Source organism: Hevea brasiliensis, chromosome 2, assembly GCF_030052815.1.
Source record: "Hevea brasiliensis isolate MT/VB/25A 57/8 chromosome 2, ASM3005281v1, whole genome shotgun sequence".
Lineage (NCBI taxonomy): Eukaryota > Viridiplantae > Streptophyta > Magnoliopsida > Malpighiales > Euphorbiaceae > Hevea > Hevea brasiliensis.
Genome location: NC_079494.1, coordinates 125,063,678 through 125,082,754, shown reverse-complemented (window position 1 = coordinate 125,082,754; position 19,077 = coordinate 125,063,678). Strand labels below are relative to the sequence as shown.

The 19,077-nt window shown below is 37.6% G+C and overlaps 1 protein-coding gene and 1 non-coding gene across 2 annotated transcripts; both read right to left on the bottom strand.

The window, feature by feature from the left end:
- Positions 1-206: 206 nt before the first annotated feature.
- Positions 207-5,665, bottom strand: LOC110647929 (serine/threonine-protein kinase BSK2). The gene is made up of 9 exons (XM_021801977.2): positions 4,956-5,665; positions 4,731-4,866; positions 4,512-4,645; positions 4,169-4,274; positions 3,506-3,591; positions 3,016-3,204; positions 2,737-2,895; positions 2,483-2,596; positions 207-868 (listed from the first exon to the last, which is right to left on the bottom strand). The coding sequence occupies exons 1-9, from the start codon at positions 5,292-5,294 to the stop codon at positions 617-619; spliced, it is 1,515 nt and encodes a 504-aa protein (XP_021657669.2). The 5' UTR covers positions 5,295-5,665; the 3' UTR covers positions 207-616.
- Positions 5,666-18,559: 12,894 nt separating this feature from the next.
- Positions 18,560-18,666, bottom strand: LOC131178046 (small nucleolar RNA R71). Its single transcript, XR_009147177.1, has one exon. It is a non-coding gene; the product is annotated as a small nucleolar RNA R71 (small nucleolar RNA).
- Between the last annotated feature and the right edge of the window lie 411 nt (positions 18,667-19,077).

Here is a 19,077-nt window from a genome sequence, read left to right as displayed (position 1 = left end):
TAATGAAATACTTAAAAAAGGAGATCCTTAGCGAAATAGGAAAGAGGCCATCAAAATATCCGTCTACACATGCTCGGCTTTCTTTATTATCATTAAAATTTTTAAATTATCATGTGAAGGAATTTCTATGGGTCGATTAACGCATGCTTGGATGTAAGTCGTTATTCGCTATAAGGTCTTCCACTTCAATTGACAAACAAGAAAAATTACAAGGAAAAAAAATGGACTGAATTTCAAGCAATCATTTCACATTAAAAATAAAAATAAAAAAGAACCACCATTTCCTGCACAGCTACCTGAGTTTTTCCAATCTCCCGAAAGTTGTCTGGCTCTTTGATGCATAATTCTATTCAAACGGCCAATTTGGGTAAAACCGCCTCATAATATTATCAGAGTAGAATAAACAACAGCCCAAATAAAAGTCAACAGCTAGTTGGTATAATTAGTTAGCTTGTTGCCCAACTTATTTCTCACTAATTGCTTTCTACTTTTGGGGGGCATTTTACCAAAATAACCCTCACAGCATATGAAATTTGCTCCTACTCACGTCTTTGTCATAGCCAATCACAGGGAGATGACAAACTTGATTTGTACGTTCAGCGCCCACAAAGCTAATTCAAATGCGCCAGCTGCTCTGCTTCTTTGCCTCAAAGGAAGCTCCATCGTTAAGCATGTCCTGAGCATCAGATTCCATTCCAAGCTTAGAGAGTGCAAGAGCTTGCATGTAGAATGCAGTCGGCCACTCAGGCAAGCACACCTGAGCCTGCATGGCATCTCTCAAGGCAAGTTCTGCTTGGCCAATCATCAAATATGATAGGGCTCGCCTCACAAAAACAGTACCCGAGGGAACAGACATCATCGATACCAACTGTATTTGGAAAGATGATACAACTAAAAACATAAATTTATGGTAATTTAAGACAATGAGCATAAATACATACTGCCTAAACAAAGGCACCAAAATTAAAACTAAGTTTTACAGTGAAGTAACAAAAAGTTACCTCTCTTTAAAAAATATATATATGAGGAGGTACCAATGCATAAAGCACAAAGGCTTGCTGTTTTTATCAAGATTCACATGACTAGAATAATGAAAAACATATCCTTCACAACAAATTTTATTGGAAAAGCAGTAACACCAGAAGAAAAATATAATAGCAAAACAATCCAAATGGCTTGCAGAATCTTGTTCAATAAAAAGACGCCAAGCTAAAATTGAGGCTCATCCTATTTTTAGATGCCAAAACCAAAAATCCTAACCTAAGCCTTTAAAAAGATTTCAACTACTGTCTTATGCATCATCTATGTTCGCTTGATAAATAAATCTTCTTTCAAAAGGACGAAGGTCATATAACATTAAAATGACTAGACCAAAAAAAGAAGTGAAACATTAAGGAAACAAATCTCAATGGTTTATGAATCCAAGCTATCTGTTCCCTGACAAAAGGTTTTACAACCTAGGGCAAAAGGTTTTACAACCTAGGGTAAATGGTTTTCATCCTTTTGGCAGCCATATCTTTGGCTATAAGTTTACTCTTGCAATTATACAGATACTAGTGAGGGTGTTATTTCTCTTTTTTTCTTTGGGATGAGTGTAGACCTGAGCTAGAATGTAATTGAGACTTCAGATAGGCATGCTCTTAAAAAACAAGAAACTAAAGATAGAAATAAGTGTCAGAAAATTTTAGGCTTCAAACTTTCACCTAATAAAATTAATACAAAAAACATCAATGCACAAAAGCTGTCAAAGTGAACTATAATAATACATTGTAAATGGGTTGATAGGCCAAAATGGTGAAATCCAAGCCAACAACTTCAAAAGTAGGTGCACCAGTGTGGTTAAAAAGGGGTCCAAAAATTTAAGAAATTTATCAAAATTATTTTATACAAAAAATCATACTTGCAACACGTCCTTTTTTCCTAATGGGCAGGTATCATATCAGTAATTTCCATTTCTTTTCCAACCTCAAGAAAAAAAAAAATTTTATTTCACCATATTTTTATTAAAGAGAAAAATAAAGCATACAAAACACGAAAATTTTTTCTAAGAATAAAACATTATTAACAAATCATTTGATTTCATACATTGTCATTTTATTGTATAAGAAGTTATTTAAATATCATCTTAAGAAAATTAATTAAAACATCATTAAAGCGTCGAAAGATGAAATTTTATAGTATTAAAATGATGCAGAAAACGTTATTCTATCAACTTTTAAAATTTTAATCCTGAATTTTCGTTTTAAAGAGTCTCACTCTCTCTGAACAACAATACTTATCACAAGTTTTAAACAGTTGAAAAAATAGCCATTAAAGATTTCTTTCCCACACAAAAGCATACATTACATGCATGTAAAAAAGAGTATCAATGGATGAGACTTCCTGCATCATAGGCTCTAATCTGTACACACACAGATCCACACATACAAAATTATAACATCCCATGACTATTTAAACAAGTTCATTATAAGAATTCACATACCTTTGTATAATAATCAACAGCATTTTTAAAATCCTTGTCTCTGAAAGCAATGTCACCAAATTTTTTTGTATTCAGCATATCTTGCACTTGTTGAGTCCACTCTTGAAAAGACAACTTTAGAGAACCACATTTGCAGGAAATTAGTTCATGATAGCATTTGGCCTTATGTCTATGCTTCTTCCTGTTTCTTTTACTCAACTAGGGCCAAATTATGAAGCAATAGATAGAAAATGAAATAGCACCAGTAAACCCACCTCATTTTCTGCACCTTCTTCATCTTTATAGCCTGTTTTAAGCAAGATATCATGCACTGCAGTAAGATCCATTCTCACACAAGCCTTTCCAAGCAGGGAAAGCATGGTTGGCAACACCACAGGAGTTCTTGATAGACCCATTAGCACGTGTGATGCAACCTAGAGAGACCAATTTGGACATATACCTGAGCAGTGTCATGATGCATGCACAATGCATCTCATAATGAACAGCAATATGATTAAGCTTTCAGGAAGTCAAAAGGCATTTTAAAAGTTCACCTCTTTCTGCTTCTGAAGGGGTGAAACTGCTGAGAGAAGAAACTCAATATCAGGTCGATCTTTAGCCTCATACTGTAGACATCTGGAGGCTAGCTCCACCAATTCAGTCGCATCTTCATTTGCATATTGTCCTTCCAAGGATGAATCCATTAATAACAATAAATTCTTCCCCCTTATCAAGTCCAACGCCTGAGAAAAAACAATTATCTGACAGGGTCATTAAAAGTTCTAAACCAACACTACACAAATTAAAGTCAAAAAAACTAAGGTCATCATAAATTAGCAATAACCAGGAGCCACAAACTTTCAGCAGTAGAAGACATTTAAGTGAATGAAGTCAACTTATCTCATATTTGACAATACAGTACACAACAAAATTAGTTAGAAAGGCCTAAGAGATAAAGATCTCAGGATACCATTTGCAGAAACAACTTGCGTCAAAATATTGAAAATAGAAAAAAATTATGATACATGATATAACAAAGCATACATGGCTTGGAGGGATATGCTTCCCACTCAAGAGGTCCAGCAGGATAGTTCCATAACTGTAGATCACACTCTCAGGGATGACCCTACCTGCAAAATTTGAGCATCTAAATCATACATGTTGATGTAAGTACCCAATCTCAATCTCTTTATATGATTGTAACCATATCTACCAGGAACCATACTATATTTCTGATGTTACATCCTGCTAGTGTCAGCATTCAATACTTATTTTATATAAATTAGATATGTTGACATAACTGTTCACTCACTACATGTTTCATGTAGTCCTATACTTAAGGAGCCCATGAAACAACATGCACATTTCATCATGTAACAGACAGCCAGAGAATCAAAATCAAGAATTTATGTACTACAGATGGTTAACATCTCAAGGATTTTAAACTGATAGGTTAATTTTAGGGTTAATCTGCCTGCCCAGATTCTTGGTTGAGCACCTATTTTCTCTTTTGCATATTTTGGGTGATCAGCAGTGCCTCACTTCAAATCTTCATCAAAATCTCTCTTCCATGTTTGCCTTTTGAAAATAAATAAATAAATAAAAAGAAATCGTAATATTCTTTTCCATTAAAACTGATGTAATACAAAAAAATTATATGTACACTAAAACAATCCATTGAAATATATGGAAATGAAATGGATGCACCTGTCCGCAAAAATTCTGGGGGAGTATAAGCCAAGTTTGTGCTGTAGCTTTTCCCATCTCGACTATTCTTCATCAGACCAAAACTAGATAATCGAGGATCACCATTCTGTCATTAAAAGGAATTTAAGTGACACTATTATCAGTTTCAACTATTACTCAACTCAGCAACATATTATATTTTTGTATTGACTAATGCATCTGAGTTTATGGTTAAATTTAGCTAGAGACCATCAAAAAGGCATGGACCAAACAGATTCAATCGTGCTTCACAAATTAAGAAAAGAGAAATTATGCAATAGAGAAAAATAGAGTGTGCCGTGTGGGTGTGTTTAAAATGTAATACCTCATCAAAAAGGACTCTGTAGGCATTCAAATCATGATAAAGTTTACGGTTTTGGGCATTGCAATGATCGAGTATTTGAGCAATAAAGTAAGCAACTCTGACGCGCATTTCCCATGGCAATGGTTGTTTTTCCCCTGTGATGAATATGCTTTAACCGAGTAATAGATTCCGCAAAGCAAAGGAAAAGGGGGGAAAAAAAAAAGAAAAAAGAAACCCTACAGTGAAAGAGATGCTTAGAAAGGGTATCGTTAGGCATGTACTCGGCCACCAATAAGCGCTCATCTCCCTCGGCGCAACACCCAATTAAGTTGACCAATCTCTTATGCCGAACTTTGCCAACTCCAGAAGCCTCCATCTATGGAGAGACAGAGAGGGGTGCACACAGAAATTACGATATTTATATATTTTAAGAAAAATAATTTATGAAAAAAAAAAAGACATTACCACAAACTGGTGAGGGTCCGGCCAGGAGACCCTGGAGAAGCGCTTGATGGCGACAAGGCGATTGCCGTTGAGCTTCCCTCTGTAGACCACATTGGGAGCCTTGTCTCCACTCTCAGAGACTATGAAATCGCTGCTAAATCCGTTGGTGGCGACTCGCAGTTCCGCCAAGGCGAACTCTCTGAAGGGTGGGACTTGGTCTAGGTCTTGGTCATGGTCATGGTCATGGTCATGGTCATGGTCAGTAACTCCATTAGCGAGATCTGCTTTGGCTTCTTGAGGGGGAAGGGGCTCTTGGTCGGGAGAAGCTAAATGGGTGGTTTTCGACTGAAAGCAGCCCATCACTTGTTTCTGATTGCCGTTTACATATACAGATGGAGTGTAAGTGCGAGTATTGAAACAAGTAAAGAGAGAGAGGATAAAAAGGAGTTGCTCTACAAGTAATGAAGCATCTCTGAAAGGATTAAAAAGAGAGACGAATTGCGAATTGCGAATTGCGATAAAAGTCAACACTCGCTCAAACAAAGGAAATGAATGATTAATGAGGAAGAAGAAGTGGAGGCATGGAAGAGGATGACCCGTTTCCTGAGCGAGTCATGCTCTTGGTTTCTCTCTGTCTACTGCCACTACGAAGCTCAATACAGAGAAAGAGGGTCACATGACACGCTGAACATGGGCACGTGAAGAGAGAAATTTATTGTGCATATATTGTTCTGTTTTTTCACGGCGCTTATTTATTGTGCGTTGCCTGCTCTCTCAGGGCTCGGCTTCAGTCTTGAAAGAAGATGTCTGAGCGCCCAGCCCAGTCGAGGGGCCTTTTCACCGTCTTTTTAACGTCCCAACTTCTCTTTTTTAAAAAGATTGCATCTCCCCGGGGCCTGTGCCTTTTATTATGCACTCTTGTAAATGTCATGCGCAAGTAGAATACTCCAAATCCTGATATATTCGCTCCATTTCAGATTTTATTTATATATTAAATTTGTTAAGAAATGCTTTGATTCATTTAGACTCTTGAATCTTATTTATATACATAAGATGATGCATGGCTCCAAGAGAAGTGGTCATCATAAACAAAATTGCTTTGGAATTTATTTTAATTTTCGCACAAAATATATAGTAATAATAGAATGCTAATTTGAGCCGACTATGGCCATTCTACGCAGATCTAGAAAAGCTATAACCAAAAGCCCAACAAATGTATATGAAATGGACCGGTGCCGTGGATATAGTCATGTGGCATAGTATTTGGGCCTAAGTTCAACCATTAATAGTCATGGGCCGTTAATTTGCTTATTCAAATCTCTATCGCTATCTGTCGATCACACAATTGGATATAGTCATGGGCCGTCTCTTCACAATTGTCGCATATAAATAAATTTTTCAATGAGAAAGACATCTTTGATCAGCATGTTTTTTTTTTTTTTTTTTTAACACACTCACTTCGCACATAGTCTCAGAAAAAATAATGAATTCAGACATGTAATTAATATAGAGCCGTCTAGAAAATCGGTGGTATGACCATGACCAAAGCCATAGTCACAACAACAGATCAGTAGACGCGTCATAGATTAGGAAATAAAGGTTATGCCACGACAAAAATCCAAGAATTTGTCATTTTTAAGCATTTTAATCTAATTTTTTCAATTTTAGATAATTGTTCACATTTTTTTAAAATAGGTAAAATTTTATTCAAATTTAAAATTAAAATTAAGAGAATGTACCTAATTTGAGGTGACATGATAGGAGATATTTTTAATTGTATTTGTGTGAATCCCGTTTATTACTTGTGATTTTAAAAAATAATAAAATAACCATAGTTAGCAAGTTAACCAAGGTAAATATGTGAATTCCATAATCCCTAAACCTTAAAATAGAAATCTATTTAGGATTCTAAAAACAAGCTTAATGTTTTGGTTTTTTCTCTAAGATTAAAGCTTTCTTCTTTACCAATTGGCTACGGATGGGTAGGGGAAGGACTTTCCCAAGCTCAGTATGGGTTTCCCTCTCCATCGAAGGGTCAAGGTGTATATTGTTTTTTAGTGTGTTTTTGTTGATAGATGTAGTATGTTATTAGCAAGAGATTATTAGATTTTATTTGTATTGGGTTTACTCTTTCAGTGGTTAGGATGAGTTGTGCTTGTTTTATTACCCCTTTGATTTTTAGCTCTAGGATATGTGTTTTAGCAGTTGGTTTTGTGAGAACAGGACAACTCAAAGGTACAAGAGTCGCCCACCTAGCTTTCGCCACCCCTTCCGACTATAAGAAACTGAGAAACCATTTGAGCTCTACCCCTCCCTTCTTTTTCTATCTAGACAAGCCTCTGGATGTAATGCATCAATGATATCCCGAGTTGTTAATAGTCGTGTTAGAATTATAACTCAAAATCTTAGTGGGATTTGGAGAGACCTTTTTCATAATTTGAGTGAGAGAAATATTCCTTAATAGGATAAAGAAATATTTCCTATATAGAGTAGAACTCTTATTTTAATATTATTCCTAAATTAAGTGGGACTCATAATTATATTAGGATTGATGGAATTAACATTATAAATAGGAAAATGGTGAAAAAGGTTATTTGGCTTTCAGCTCATAGAGTGAGGCTGTCGCCCATTGCAGAGAGAGACTTTGCCAATTGCTGAGGATTTGGCTTTGCCCATTGCTGAGGGGCTTCTGCCCATTGCAGTCCCATAGAGGGAAAAAGGTTTCGGCCTAAGGTGGAGAAAGGGCATAGAAATTAAGAGAAAGGAATTTTTGTCTATTGATGAAAGGGCTCTTGTCCATATAGTTGATGAAACCCTTTTGTGGTGTAGTGTTGTAATAGTAAATATATTGAGTTATGTCTAGAAAAGAGTGGAAGGGACTATTATTTTTACTATAAGTAATTTGATGTAGTATGGGTTATCTTGGGTGTAATTAGATTTATAGCTAGTATAATTTTGAGCTTGCAATAATGATTTATTATTGATGATAATGGAAGATGGTATGTCCGTAAATGTAGCCCTACGTTGAGAGAGTAAATCACGTAAATATTGGTGTTTTATGTGTTTGCTTTATTTCTTTACAATTTACACACTTTCGGGGTGCATAACAAATTGGTATTAAAACATGAGGATGATCTTGGTGAGTTTGGTTGAAGGTAGAGCTGCTACAACATGTAGAAAGTCGAATATGCAACAATGGTAGTGGTGGAGAGTTAAAATTGAAGTGGAGCTTTTGATGCAAAATCAAAAAGATTGATGGCACAAAGATTTTTTGAAGAAAGAAGTAAGTTACATCTAAGATGAAGATTGAAGAATAGAGATTTGAAGGATTCAAGCTCAAGCATGGAGATTTGATGATTTGATGACACCCAAGAATTTCATATATGTAATGGTTGATGGATTTTGAGTCAACGTGGAGATTGTTAGAATTATGACTCAAAATCCTAGTAGGATTTAAAAAGACCTTTTTCCTAATTTGAGTGGGAGAAATATTCTTCAATAGGATAGAGAAATAATTTCTATATAGAGTAGAACTCTTATTTTAGTATTATTTCTAAATTGAGTGAGACTCCTAATCAGATTATGATTGATGGAATTAACATTATAAATAGGAGAATGGTGGAAAATGTTATTTGGCTTTCAGCTCATGGAGTTAGGCTGTCACCCATTGCAGAGAGAGGCTTTACCAATTGCTAGGGATTTGGCTTTGCCCATTGTTGAGGGGCTCCTGCCCATTACAGTCCCACAGAGGGAAAAAGGTTTCGGCCTAAGGTGGAGAAAGGGCATAGATGTCATGACCCAAATTATGGGCCAGACCGACATTAGGACTAAGGTTAGCATAAGGCCCCTAAAGCCCATAGTAAGCCCAACTATCTTCCAACCCAAACACTAAGCCTATATTTGGCCCAATTTCAAGAAAACAACCGGACAAAGTTTGGCCATAATATAGACCATCCAATGGGGAGCTATTAGCTCACCCAACCTGTAATCTCAACAAAATACATTTGGGGAGCTCAGCTCACCCATCAATCATCTACAATCCAAATAAAATCAATGGGAGCTCAGCTCTCTCATCCATCATAGGTATCCAACCACGCAATTACACATACATAAAGTTTATAAATTCTAATCCCAAATTAATAAATATTACAGTCCAAGTAGATATTATGGTCCTACACATGCGGAGACCTGGAATTCAAATTTAACATTACAAAATAAGAAAATAGTGGCAAGTGAACTTGTGAAGAAGAAGGCAGGTTAATACCCAACAAAAGAAAACTCTCTTGTAACCTGAAAAAATAAGAGAACATGAGTGAGCGTTCGACTCAAAGAGTAAATATTGATTTTACATACAATTTCTATAACAATCTAATTCTAATGCATCCTTATAAATGAAATGCATCATCTTTATACAAGTCATACAAACTGAGTCAAGTCACATCAAAAATAATCAGGAGCACTCACACACCTGTGTCAAGTCTATACTCACATATACATATATGGGGAGCTGATCCCCCTACCCCGACTTATCCATAATAAGGATCGGGTCTTAGCAAGTCAAGCTCTAGCCGCGTCTACCCATCCTATCCATATCCATATACACCACATACACACTAACTCACACACACAGCTCCAGATTATCAAAACACAACAACCAAAACAATATCATCAAGTATAATTATAAAATAGGGCATGCTTAATATTTAACTACATATATATATATATATATATATATATATATATAAGTGATGTATAAGCATGCCAAAAAATATAATAATATTGAATTTATAAATAAATTCAATATATACTCACAAACTTGTAGAAAGTCACTGCGGTGGCTGGGCAGAGGAGGAAAGTTGACCCGGCTCACCTAAAATAATGTTTATAACAAATTTAACAGTACATAATTTTTAAAACAAGACCTTTAAGAAACAAAGATGCCCTATTTTTATGCCGTAAATTCGGTAGAGTTTCCTCTGCACCTAGAACCTATCCAATCTGCAAAAAGGTCTAAATAAAACTTCTAAATCTCAATTTCTCACAGCCACAACTCATCAATAACATATGGCCCCTCCTGGGCCCTCCAAATCAGTCAATAATCACAAATTTTAGAATTTTTAAGCTCATTTGGATAGTTTTTGGCAAAAAGTTAGTTTCGGGATTTAATCTAATTCGATGCTTGGGACGCGTCTGGGGCGTCTAAAAATGGTGAGGTAGCCTATAACCTCGACCCGATTTTAAAGTATTTCCAGCAACCTATCTGTCTAGCCTGAAATTATAGACCCAAGCAACTGTCGAATTTCCTCAAAACGAAGGTGCCTATGCGAAGCCCACAACACCAGAAGTTAGAAAAAAATATTTACGGAATTAATTAAGCTCGTTTAAAGCTCAAAAAATCAGTGAAGCCCGTGCGACCCACCGAAATTTAGTGTCAAAAAATTTTAAAATTTATATTCTCGCCAAGCTCTCGTCGTGTAGAGCACGCCAGTACTCTCAGATTTCTTATGGGGTTTCCGGTTTTAAAGAAATTTAACCCAAAAGTCAAAATATGCTAAAACTTTTTAGGAAAAAATTGGACAATCTATCTAATGAAAATTTTGATCTTGGTGTCTACGGAAAGCTCTTGAAGAGTAGAAGGTGTTTGGGACAAGACCCGATCCGATTAGTGGCCGGATCAGCGAAATTTTGTCCAGGAAAGTGAAGCGTCGTGAGTGCGCATGGAGGCGTCTTTGTGCGCATTTTTCGGCCACTCTAGCGATGCCCGATGGCAAGGAAGGGTACTGAGAGGTCGCCGATGGGCTAGGGAAGGGAGAGGAGGTGGCAGTCGGCAAGGAGGAGGGAGGAGAGAGAATCGAAGGGAAGAAGGAGGATGGGCTGTCGCGTGGCGGGAGGGAAAAGAAAAAGGGAGAGGGCCGATCTGATTCAACCGATCCGATCCGGTCCAATTCAAAATACCAAAAATCTAAATTTTTTCTCTACCTTGGGACAAAAAACGAGACCCAAAAATTCTAAAAATTTCAGAAGACTCAGAAAAATTTGTGAAGTCTAAATATATTTTTAGTTTTACCAAGTGGTTTTTAAATTAATTTTTAAAAATTAACAAAGTTTATTGACTTTGAAAAATCAAACCCGATTTATAAAATTTGAAAAATTCCAAATAAATTCCCTAAATTTTTGTATAATAAAATATTAATATTTACATATAAAATAAGTATTTTAAAAATTGAGGGTATTACACTCTTCCCTTCTTACAGAAAATTCATCCTTGAATTTTTACACAAGGCAGAATAAAAGAACAAAATTACATATTGAACGGATAGGGGCACTTGCTACGCATGTCTTGTTCTGATTCCCTGGTGCATTCTTCCACTGACTGGCTCCTCCACAAAACCTTAACCATAGAGATCTATTTTGACCTAAGCTGTCTCATCTGGTAGTCCACTATGGCTATTGGTTGCTCTTCGAAGGTCAAGTCTTCATTCAGCTTCACTGTATCCGGTTGCAGCATATGGGAAAGATCAGGTATGTATTTGCTAAGCATGGAGATGTGGAATATAGGGTGGACATGAGAAAGGCTAGGTGGTAACTCTAACCAATAGGCCACTACTCCAACTCTATCAGTAATCTCAAAAGGCCCTATGTATCGGGGTGCTAACTTGCCAGTCTTCCCGAATCTTTTAACTAATTTCATCGGAGAGACCTTCAGGAATACATAATCACCCACTACAAACTCTACAGCCCTTTGCCTAGGATCTGCATAACTCTTCTGCCTGCTAAAGGCAGTTTTTAAACGTTTCCTGATCCTAGGAACCATCTCTGAGGTTTACTACACCAGATCTAAGTCATGCACATTCGTCACACCCACTTCTATCCAACATAAGGGAGATCTACACCTTCTGCCATACAGTGCCTCGTAAGGTGCAGCGATACTGGAATGATAGCTGTTATTGTAGGCAAACTCCACCAAAGGTAGCTGGTCATCCCATTAACCTCTAAAATCTAGGACATACATACAAAGCATGTCTTCCAAGGTCTGAATTATCCTTTTGGATTGTCCATCTATCTGAGGATGGAAGGCGATACTAAAATTTAACTGTGTGCCAAGTGCCTCTTGCAGCTTTTTCCAAAACTGAGAAGTGAACTGGGGCCCCCTATCAGATATTATGGAAATAAGAACTCCATGTAATCTGACTATCTCATGAATATACAGCTTGGCATACTGGGCAACAGAGTAGGTGGTTCGCATAGACAAGAAATGAGTTGGTTTGTTTAAATGATCCACTATCACCTATATTGAATCATATCTATATGTGGTACGAGGTAATCCAGCTACAAAATCCATTGTAATCATTTTCCACTTCCATTAAGGAATAGGGAGTCTCTGTAGCTTCCCTGATGGCCTCTGGTGTTCAAACTTTACCTTCTGATAAGTCAAGCACTTGGACACAAAGTCCGCTATGTCTCTCTTTATACCATTCCACCAGTTTCTATCCTTCACATCATGGTACATCTTGGTGGAGCCTAGATGGACATTATAGGGTGTGCAATGCGCCTCTTGCATGATTTCAGCTCTAAGGTTATCCACATCTGGCACACAAATCTTGGAGCCTTGCATAAGATCACCATCTGCACCAAACCCAAATTCACAATCCTCTCATTGCCATACCATTTCTACAATTCTCATTAGTTGCGAGTATCTGTGTTGGGAAACTCTAATTCTGTCCCACAGGTCTGGCCTCACTCTAAAATGTGTCAATAATGCATCTTCATCAGAGATATCCAAGATCAGTCCCTAATCCAGCAACCCATGCAACTCCTGGATCAATGGTCTCCTTTTAGTAAATATGTGCACCAAGCTACCTGAAGACTTCCTACTCAAAGCATTTGCCACTACATTCGCCTTTCCAGGATGGTATTGGATGGTGCAGTCATAGTCCTTCAGAAGCTCCATCCATCTCCTTTGCCTTAGATTTAAGTCCCTTAGCTGGAAAATATACTTCAAGCTCTTGTGGTCAGTGTATATCACACACTTCGCCATATAGATAATGTCTCCCAATCTTTAATGCAAAGACTACAGTTGCCATTGCATTAATGATTCCAAAAGACATCACCAGAAACTTATAATGACCATACCCTGTCTTAAACGTTGTCTTTGGCACATCCTCACTTCGAATTCTCAGCTGATGATAACCAGACTGTAGGTCTATTTTAGGAAAGTACCTCTCTCCTTGTAGTTGGTCAAATAGGTCATCAATCTGAGGAAGTGGATATTTATTCTTAACAATCACTTTATTCAATTGTCTATAATTAATGCACAACCTCAAAGATCCATCCTTCTTCTCACAAACAGAATAGGAGCACCCCAAGGTGAAATACTTGGCCAGATAAAACCCTTATCTAGAAGCTCTTATAGTTGCTCCTTCAGTTCCTTTAACTCTGTCGGTGCCATCTGGTAAGGTGGCATAGAGATGGGGTTAGTACATGGCATAATATCTATACAAAACTTTATTTTCCTCTCTGGTGGTAACCCTGGAAGCTCCTCAAGAAACACATCCATGAATTCCCTAACAACAAGAACATCTTGCATACTTATAACTTCTGCAGATGTGTCCCTTACTAGTGCCAAATAACCTTGACATCCATGCCTCAACATCTTTCTAGCGCTAATAGCTGACACTAGATTGTACGGTCACTAGGTTGTATGGTGCCATGCTTTTATCACCATCAAAGCTAAACTCTTTTATTCCAGGTATATGAAAATACACCTTTTTATTTCTACAATCATGGATAGCATAATGAGTTGACAATCAATCCATTCCCAAGATCACATCAAAATCTATCACTGGCAAATGAACCAAATCTGTCGGGAGGATCTTTCCATCCACTACCACTGGGCTACCAGGAAAAACTATGTCTACCTCTATATTGTCACTAAGAGGGGTAGTTGCAGACAATGGGCATTCTAAAGCTATGGGGTTCCTACCCAACCTCAGAGCAAACACAGGGAAAACAAACGAATGCAGGGCACCCGAATCTATTAAGACATGTGCCTCAAAAGAACAGATCAGAAGAATATCTGCCATAACTGCATTTTAAGCCTGGACATCCTGGTGTGTTAGGATGAAAACATGAGCTTAACCTCTACCTTACACTGTAGAACCCTGACACTGACTCCTGCCTCCTGATCTTCCACTAAAACTGTGTCCTCCCTGACCTCAGCCCTATTGGCAGCTGAACTGGCTACCTGCCATGCTAGAAGTGCTAAGGTGTGACTATCAGGGAATATTTGCAATAGAACCCTGTGACCCCATTAGGTGCTCACTGAACATGGGGCATTCCCTGGCAAAGTGACCCTGCTGGCCACATCTAAAGCATCTACCAGAGCTCATCAAATAAGTCCCTGAGTGAATTCTGCCACATTGTGTGCATAGCGCCAAAGAAGATGCCGAACCAGAACCTGAGCTGCTATAGCCTGAACTCTGACCACTGCTAGAGCCATACCCTGGTCTAAATCCCCTGGCTCTATGTTTGTGGCCTGCTTTCTTACTACCTCTGATCCTTTTGCTCGTCTGTGGCATACCAGACAACCTTTCAGTTTGATTTTTCTTTGCTTTGCTTCCCTCATCTCCCATGTAACTAATTTCAATTTGTCTAGCTCAATCCACCACTACGTCAAAAGGCTGATCAGACACTATGGCCAGGTTTGCAAACTTTCTATCTATCCCCTTTAAAAACCTTTTTATTTTCATGCTCTCTGTAGCCATGGTTGTAGGGGCATACCTACTTAGCTCCAAGAATTATGAAGCATACTCATCTACAGATCTGCTATTCTGTCTTAAGGCCTTAAAGGCCCACTGCTTTTGATCTCTAAAGGTTTTTGGCGCAAATCTATTGATGAACAATTCTACAAATTGCATCCATGATAATCCTTCAATGCGAGGTAGTACATAGTCTGTCATCCACTGCATTGACATGGGCCCCAATATATGCTACACACACTTGATTAATCTCTTATCAGTTAACTATAGCTCCACCCTTGCCTATTTGTAGGAATCTAAAAATATATAGGCATCATCAGTCACATCATAGATACTAGGCACTAACTTCTTGAAATTAATTTTCTATTTGTAGGGTTCCACTCTCAGGGTAGTGGGCTGCTGCTGTTGTGGAGGGCAGACCATATATTGTACCATCATATCGATGGTCCTCTGCAAGCTGGCTAAGGTAGCTGCCATTGGATCCAGAGGATCCTGGGCCACAAAAGACTGTTCCTGAACTGAGTGTTGCTGCTCTTCTACTTGAGCAGCTCTAGGTCTCCTGCCCTGCCTCCTTGGGGTAGGCGTCTTATCCTGTGCTAACACTTCATCCGGCACTTCTTGTTATGGGCTATGGTTGCTCCTCTACTTCTACGCATTTTTTTGAAATTCAGCAACATTAGCCCATAAAAATCTAAAACAATATGCTACACATCTTTACAAACTCATAATCACACATAGGTATATGAAGCAGAAACTAGATGCAAGGATGACAATGTAAGGACGAATATGGACCTTATACTCTGCATGTGACTCCTAACTAGACTCTTCTCAAAACCCTAGATATATACTTTCTATGAATCTAGAGCCTAAACTCTGATACCAATCTTGTCACGACCCAAATTATGGGTTGGACCGGCACTAGGACTTGGGTAAGCATAAGGCCCCCAAAGCCTATAGTAAGCTCAACTATCTTCCAACCCAAACACCAAGCCCATATTTGGCCCATATTAACTCACCCGACCTGTAATCTCAACAAAATACATTTGGGGAGCTCAGCTCACCCATCAATAATCCACAATCCAAAATAAAATCAATGGCAGCTTAGCTCCCTTATCCATCATAGGTTTCCAACCACTCAATTACACATACATAAAGTTTATAAATTCTAATCCCAAATTAATAAATATTACAGTCCAACTAGATATTATGGTCCTATACATGCAAAGGTCTAGAATTCAAATTTAACATTACAAAATATGAAAATAGTGGCAAGTGAATTTGCAAAGAAGAAGGTAGGTTAATACCCAAGAAAAGAAAACTCTCTTGTAACTTGAAAAAATAAGATGAAGAGGAGTGAACGTTTAACTTAGAGAGTAAATATTGATTTTACATATAATTTTTATAACTATCTAATTCTAATGCATCCTTAGAAATGAAATGCATCATCTTCATACAAGTCATATAAACTGAGTCAAGTCACATCAAAGATAATCTGGAGCACTCACACACCCGTGTTAAGTACTCACACATACATATATGGGGAGCTGATCCCCCTATTCAGCTCTCTTAGTTTCAACCTCTACCAGCGAGATCAACGATACACTTGAATTGTATAGATATTTTTAAGCACAATTGTATACTATCTCATGGCTTTAGATAAGTAATCTCATGCATAGTAGTTGATTTCATTAGTTTTTATAATTTTTATTTGTCAAGATCTTAATTCCATGTTTTCTGCATCATTTCAGGCATTTTAGTGAAATCACAGAGCATAGGAGTGAAAAGGGAAGCTTGGAGGGATCAAAAGATTCAGAATTGCTGCTGATACAAAGTACACGGGTCATGTAAGCAAAGCCACAGACCCGTGTAACCTTCTGCCAGAAGAAAGCCAGAGAGCCAATGGAGAAACAAAAGTACACGGGTTATATAATTGGACTCGTGTAATCGGCATAGACCGTGTAAGTCTTTGCCAGGCACAAGCTTGAAGAACTTTATGAGAACAAAAGTACACGGCCCGAGTAACCAAGCCGTGTAGCCAACACAAACCCGTGTAAGTCTCTGTGCCAATGCATAACTCAACAATTTCGCTCCAGTAAGTTACACGGCCCCGTACTATGCGGCATCCAGTTGTATAATTCTCGCTCTTGTTTTCTGATTCAAATCAGACTCCTAAAGCTTTTTGGACTCAAAATGACCTAACCTTAGAGTAGCCATTATAAATAAAAGCAGAAAACATCAAAAAGAGAGAGGAGGAGAATAATCTTTTTTATCTTTTGATAGTACTTTTTAGGAGTTTCAAAGAGGATTCGCCTCTGAAGTCTCACCAGCCGACTTGAGGAGAAGAATATCAGTATCAAGAGGAGTCTTCCAACCGAAGTTCCACAAGATCAAAGCTGCAAACCCTCTTCGGTTCTTTCATTCCATTTCCTTAGACGAATGTTTATCGCTTTATTTCTTCTAGATAATTTCTTTTTACTATCTTTATTTTTGTTTATCATGATGTTTGCTGAACTCACCATGAGTGAGTAGTTTTCATATTCTGGAATTGGGAGAGTAATGCTTGTAATCATTATTATGGATGAACGTTAAGTTTTATTTATTGGATTTGAGATTTGTTCCTTGATTTAATTTCTTGTGATCTTAATGCATGCTATGTGTTGGTACCCACTTAGTAATAATTATAGATATTAATTGAAGGACTAAAAGGTGAAGATTAATATTAGAAAATCAAGATTTTAAACCTAGGAATTCTAACCTAGACATAGGCTGATACCTTTGTGGAGTTTCAAAATTGGTCAAAGACCTTAAAGGATTTTAATTAATTTGATCGCTACGAAAGTCGGGTTTAAGTTAATTGGAATACATCCTAGGTGCCTTGAGAAAGGACTTAGGATACCTTAGGATTAATTTCCATTAAGGCAAACAATTCTCAATCCAGTAAATAAACAAGATAACACCCATAGTAAAATTCAAGTATGAAATCTTAATTTCGGAATTGATAAAAAATAGATTACTTCATTTTAAATTTATCATTTTAGTGTCTAATATAGACAACTTTCATTTCCTCATTGTTCGATAGCCTAATAGTCAAAATTACTGTTTAGATTGGTATTTACTAATCAAAATCCTCGTGTGAATGATACTTTACTCATCACTTTATTACTTGTTAGCGATCTGTGCACTTGTGGTGGTTGTAAAACCAGTAAACAAGTTTTTGGTGCCATTGCCGGGGATTTTTTGCTTTAGTAATATCGAGCGATAGGCAATTTAGTTGATTGAGGCAATTATCTTTATTATCTAATTTTATTGATTTGTTTTATTTCTTTTCTTTTCTTTCAGGTACCCAATCTGGTATATGACCAGAATAAGGCCAGAAGAAGAAATTTTGGACTATGATTCAGAGATAGACAGAACTCTAAGAGCCATCAGAAGGGAAAGGAAACATTAAGAGCACGATCAAGAAGATCTTGAAATTCCAACCATGGCCGATAATAATGACAGACCAAGATTCTTGAGAGACTACGGGGCTCCATCTGCCCAAGGATTTCAGCTCAGTGTCACCAGACCCACAGTGGAAGACAACAACTTTGAGTTAAACCAACGTGGCTTCAAATGATTTAGCAAACCCAGTTCGGAGGTTCACTAATAGAAGATTCACACTATCACCTCTAGTGCTTCCTTGCCTTATGTGACACATTCAAGATGAATGGAATTTCTGATCAAGCCATAAGACTCAGAACATTATCATTCTCTCTTCGAGATAGAGTAAGGAAGTGTTTACTCTCTCAATTAGCTAGAACATTCACCACATGGGAAAACCTCTAACAAGCTTTTCTAGTAAGATACTTCCCACCTGCAAAGACTGTAAGGCTGAGACTTGAGCTCAACACCTTCAGACAAAAGGAAGGTGAATCACTCTATGACGCATGGGAAAGATATAAAGACCTGCAGAGGAAATGTCCACACCATGGCATAGAGGATTGGCTACTAGTGCAAAACTTCTATAATGGGTTACTACCCTCTACAAGGAGCACAATTGATTCAGCTGTAGAAGGTGACCTAATGGAGAAAATAGTGACACAAGCACTTAAACTTTTAGAGAGGATTGCATACCATAATTATGAGTGGTCCAATGAAAAAGGAAATGCAAGGAGAACAGCAGGGGTCCTGGAAGTAGACGCCCTAAGCATGATAAATGCCCAATTTGATAAGCTCACAAGGAGGCTTGATAAAATGCAAGCCAATGCAGTAGGGATGAATAGTCAACATGAGGATAGCTATGGAGGAGGATATTCAGAATATAATAGGTTTAATGAACCCTTTACAGAACAGATGAACTATGTGAATAATGGAGGAAACTTCAATCAGAGGCAGCCCAACAATCC

Coding starts and splice junctions, on each gene's coding strand:
- LOC110647929 (XM_021801977.2), bottom strand. CDS start 5,294: ATGGGCTGCTTTCAGTCGAAAACCACCCATTTAGCTTCTCCCGACCAA. Junction 4,867..4,955: donor CGGACCCTCACCAGTTTGTG/GTAATGTCTTTT, acceptor GTCTCTCCATAG/ATGGAGGCTTCTGGAGTTGG. Junction 4,275..4,511: donor ACAGAGTCCTTTTTGATGAG/GTATTACATTTT, acceptor TTTTAATGACAG/AATGGTGATCCTCGATTATC.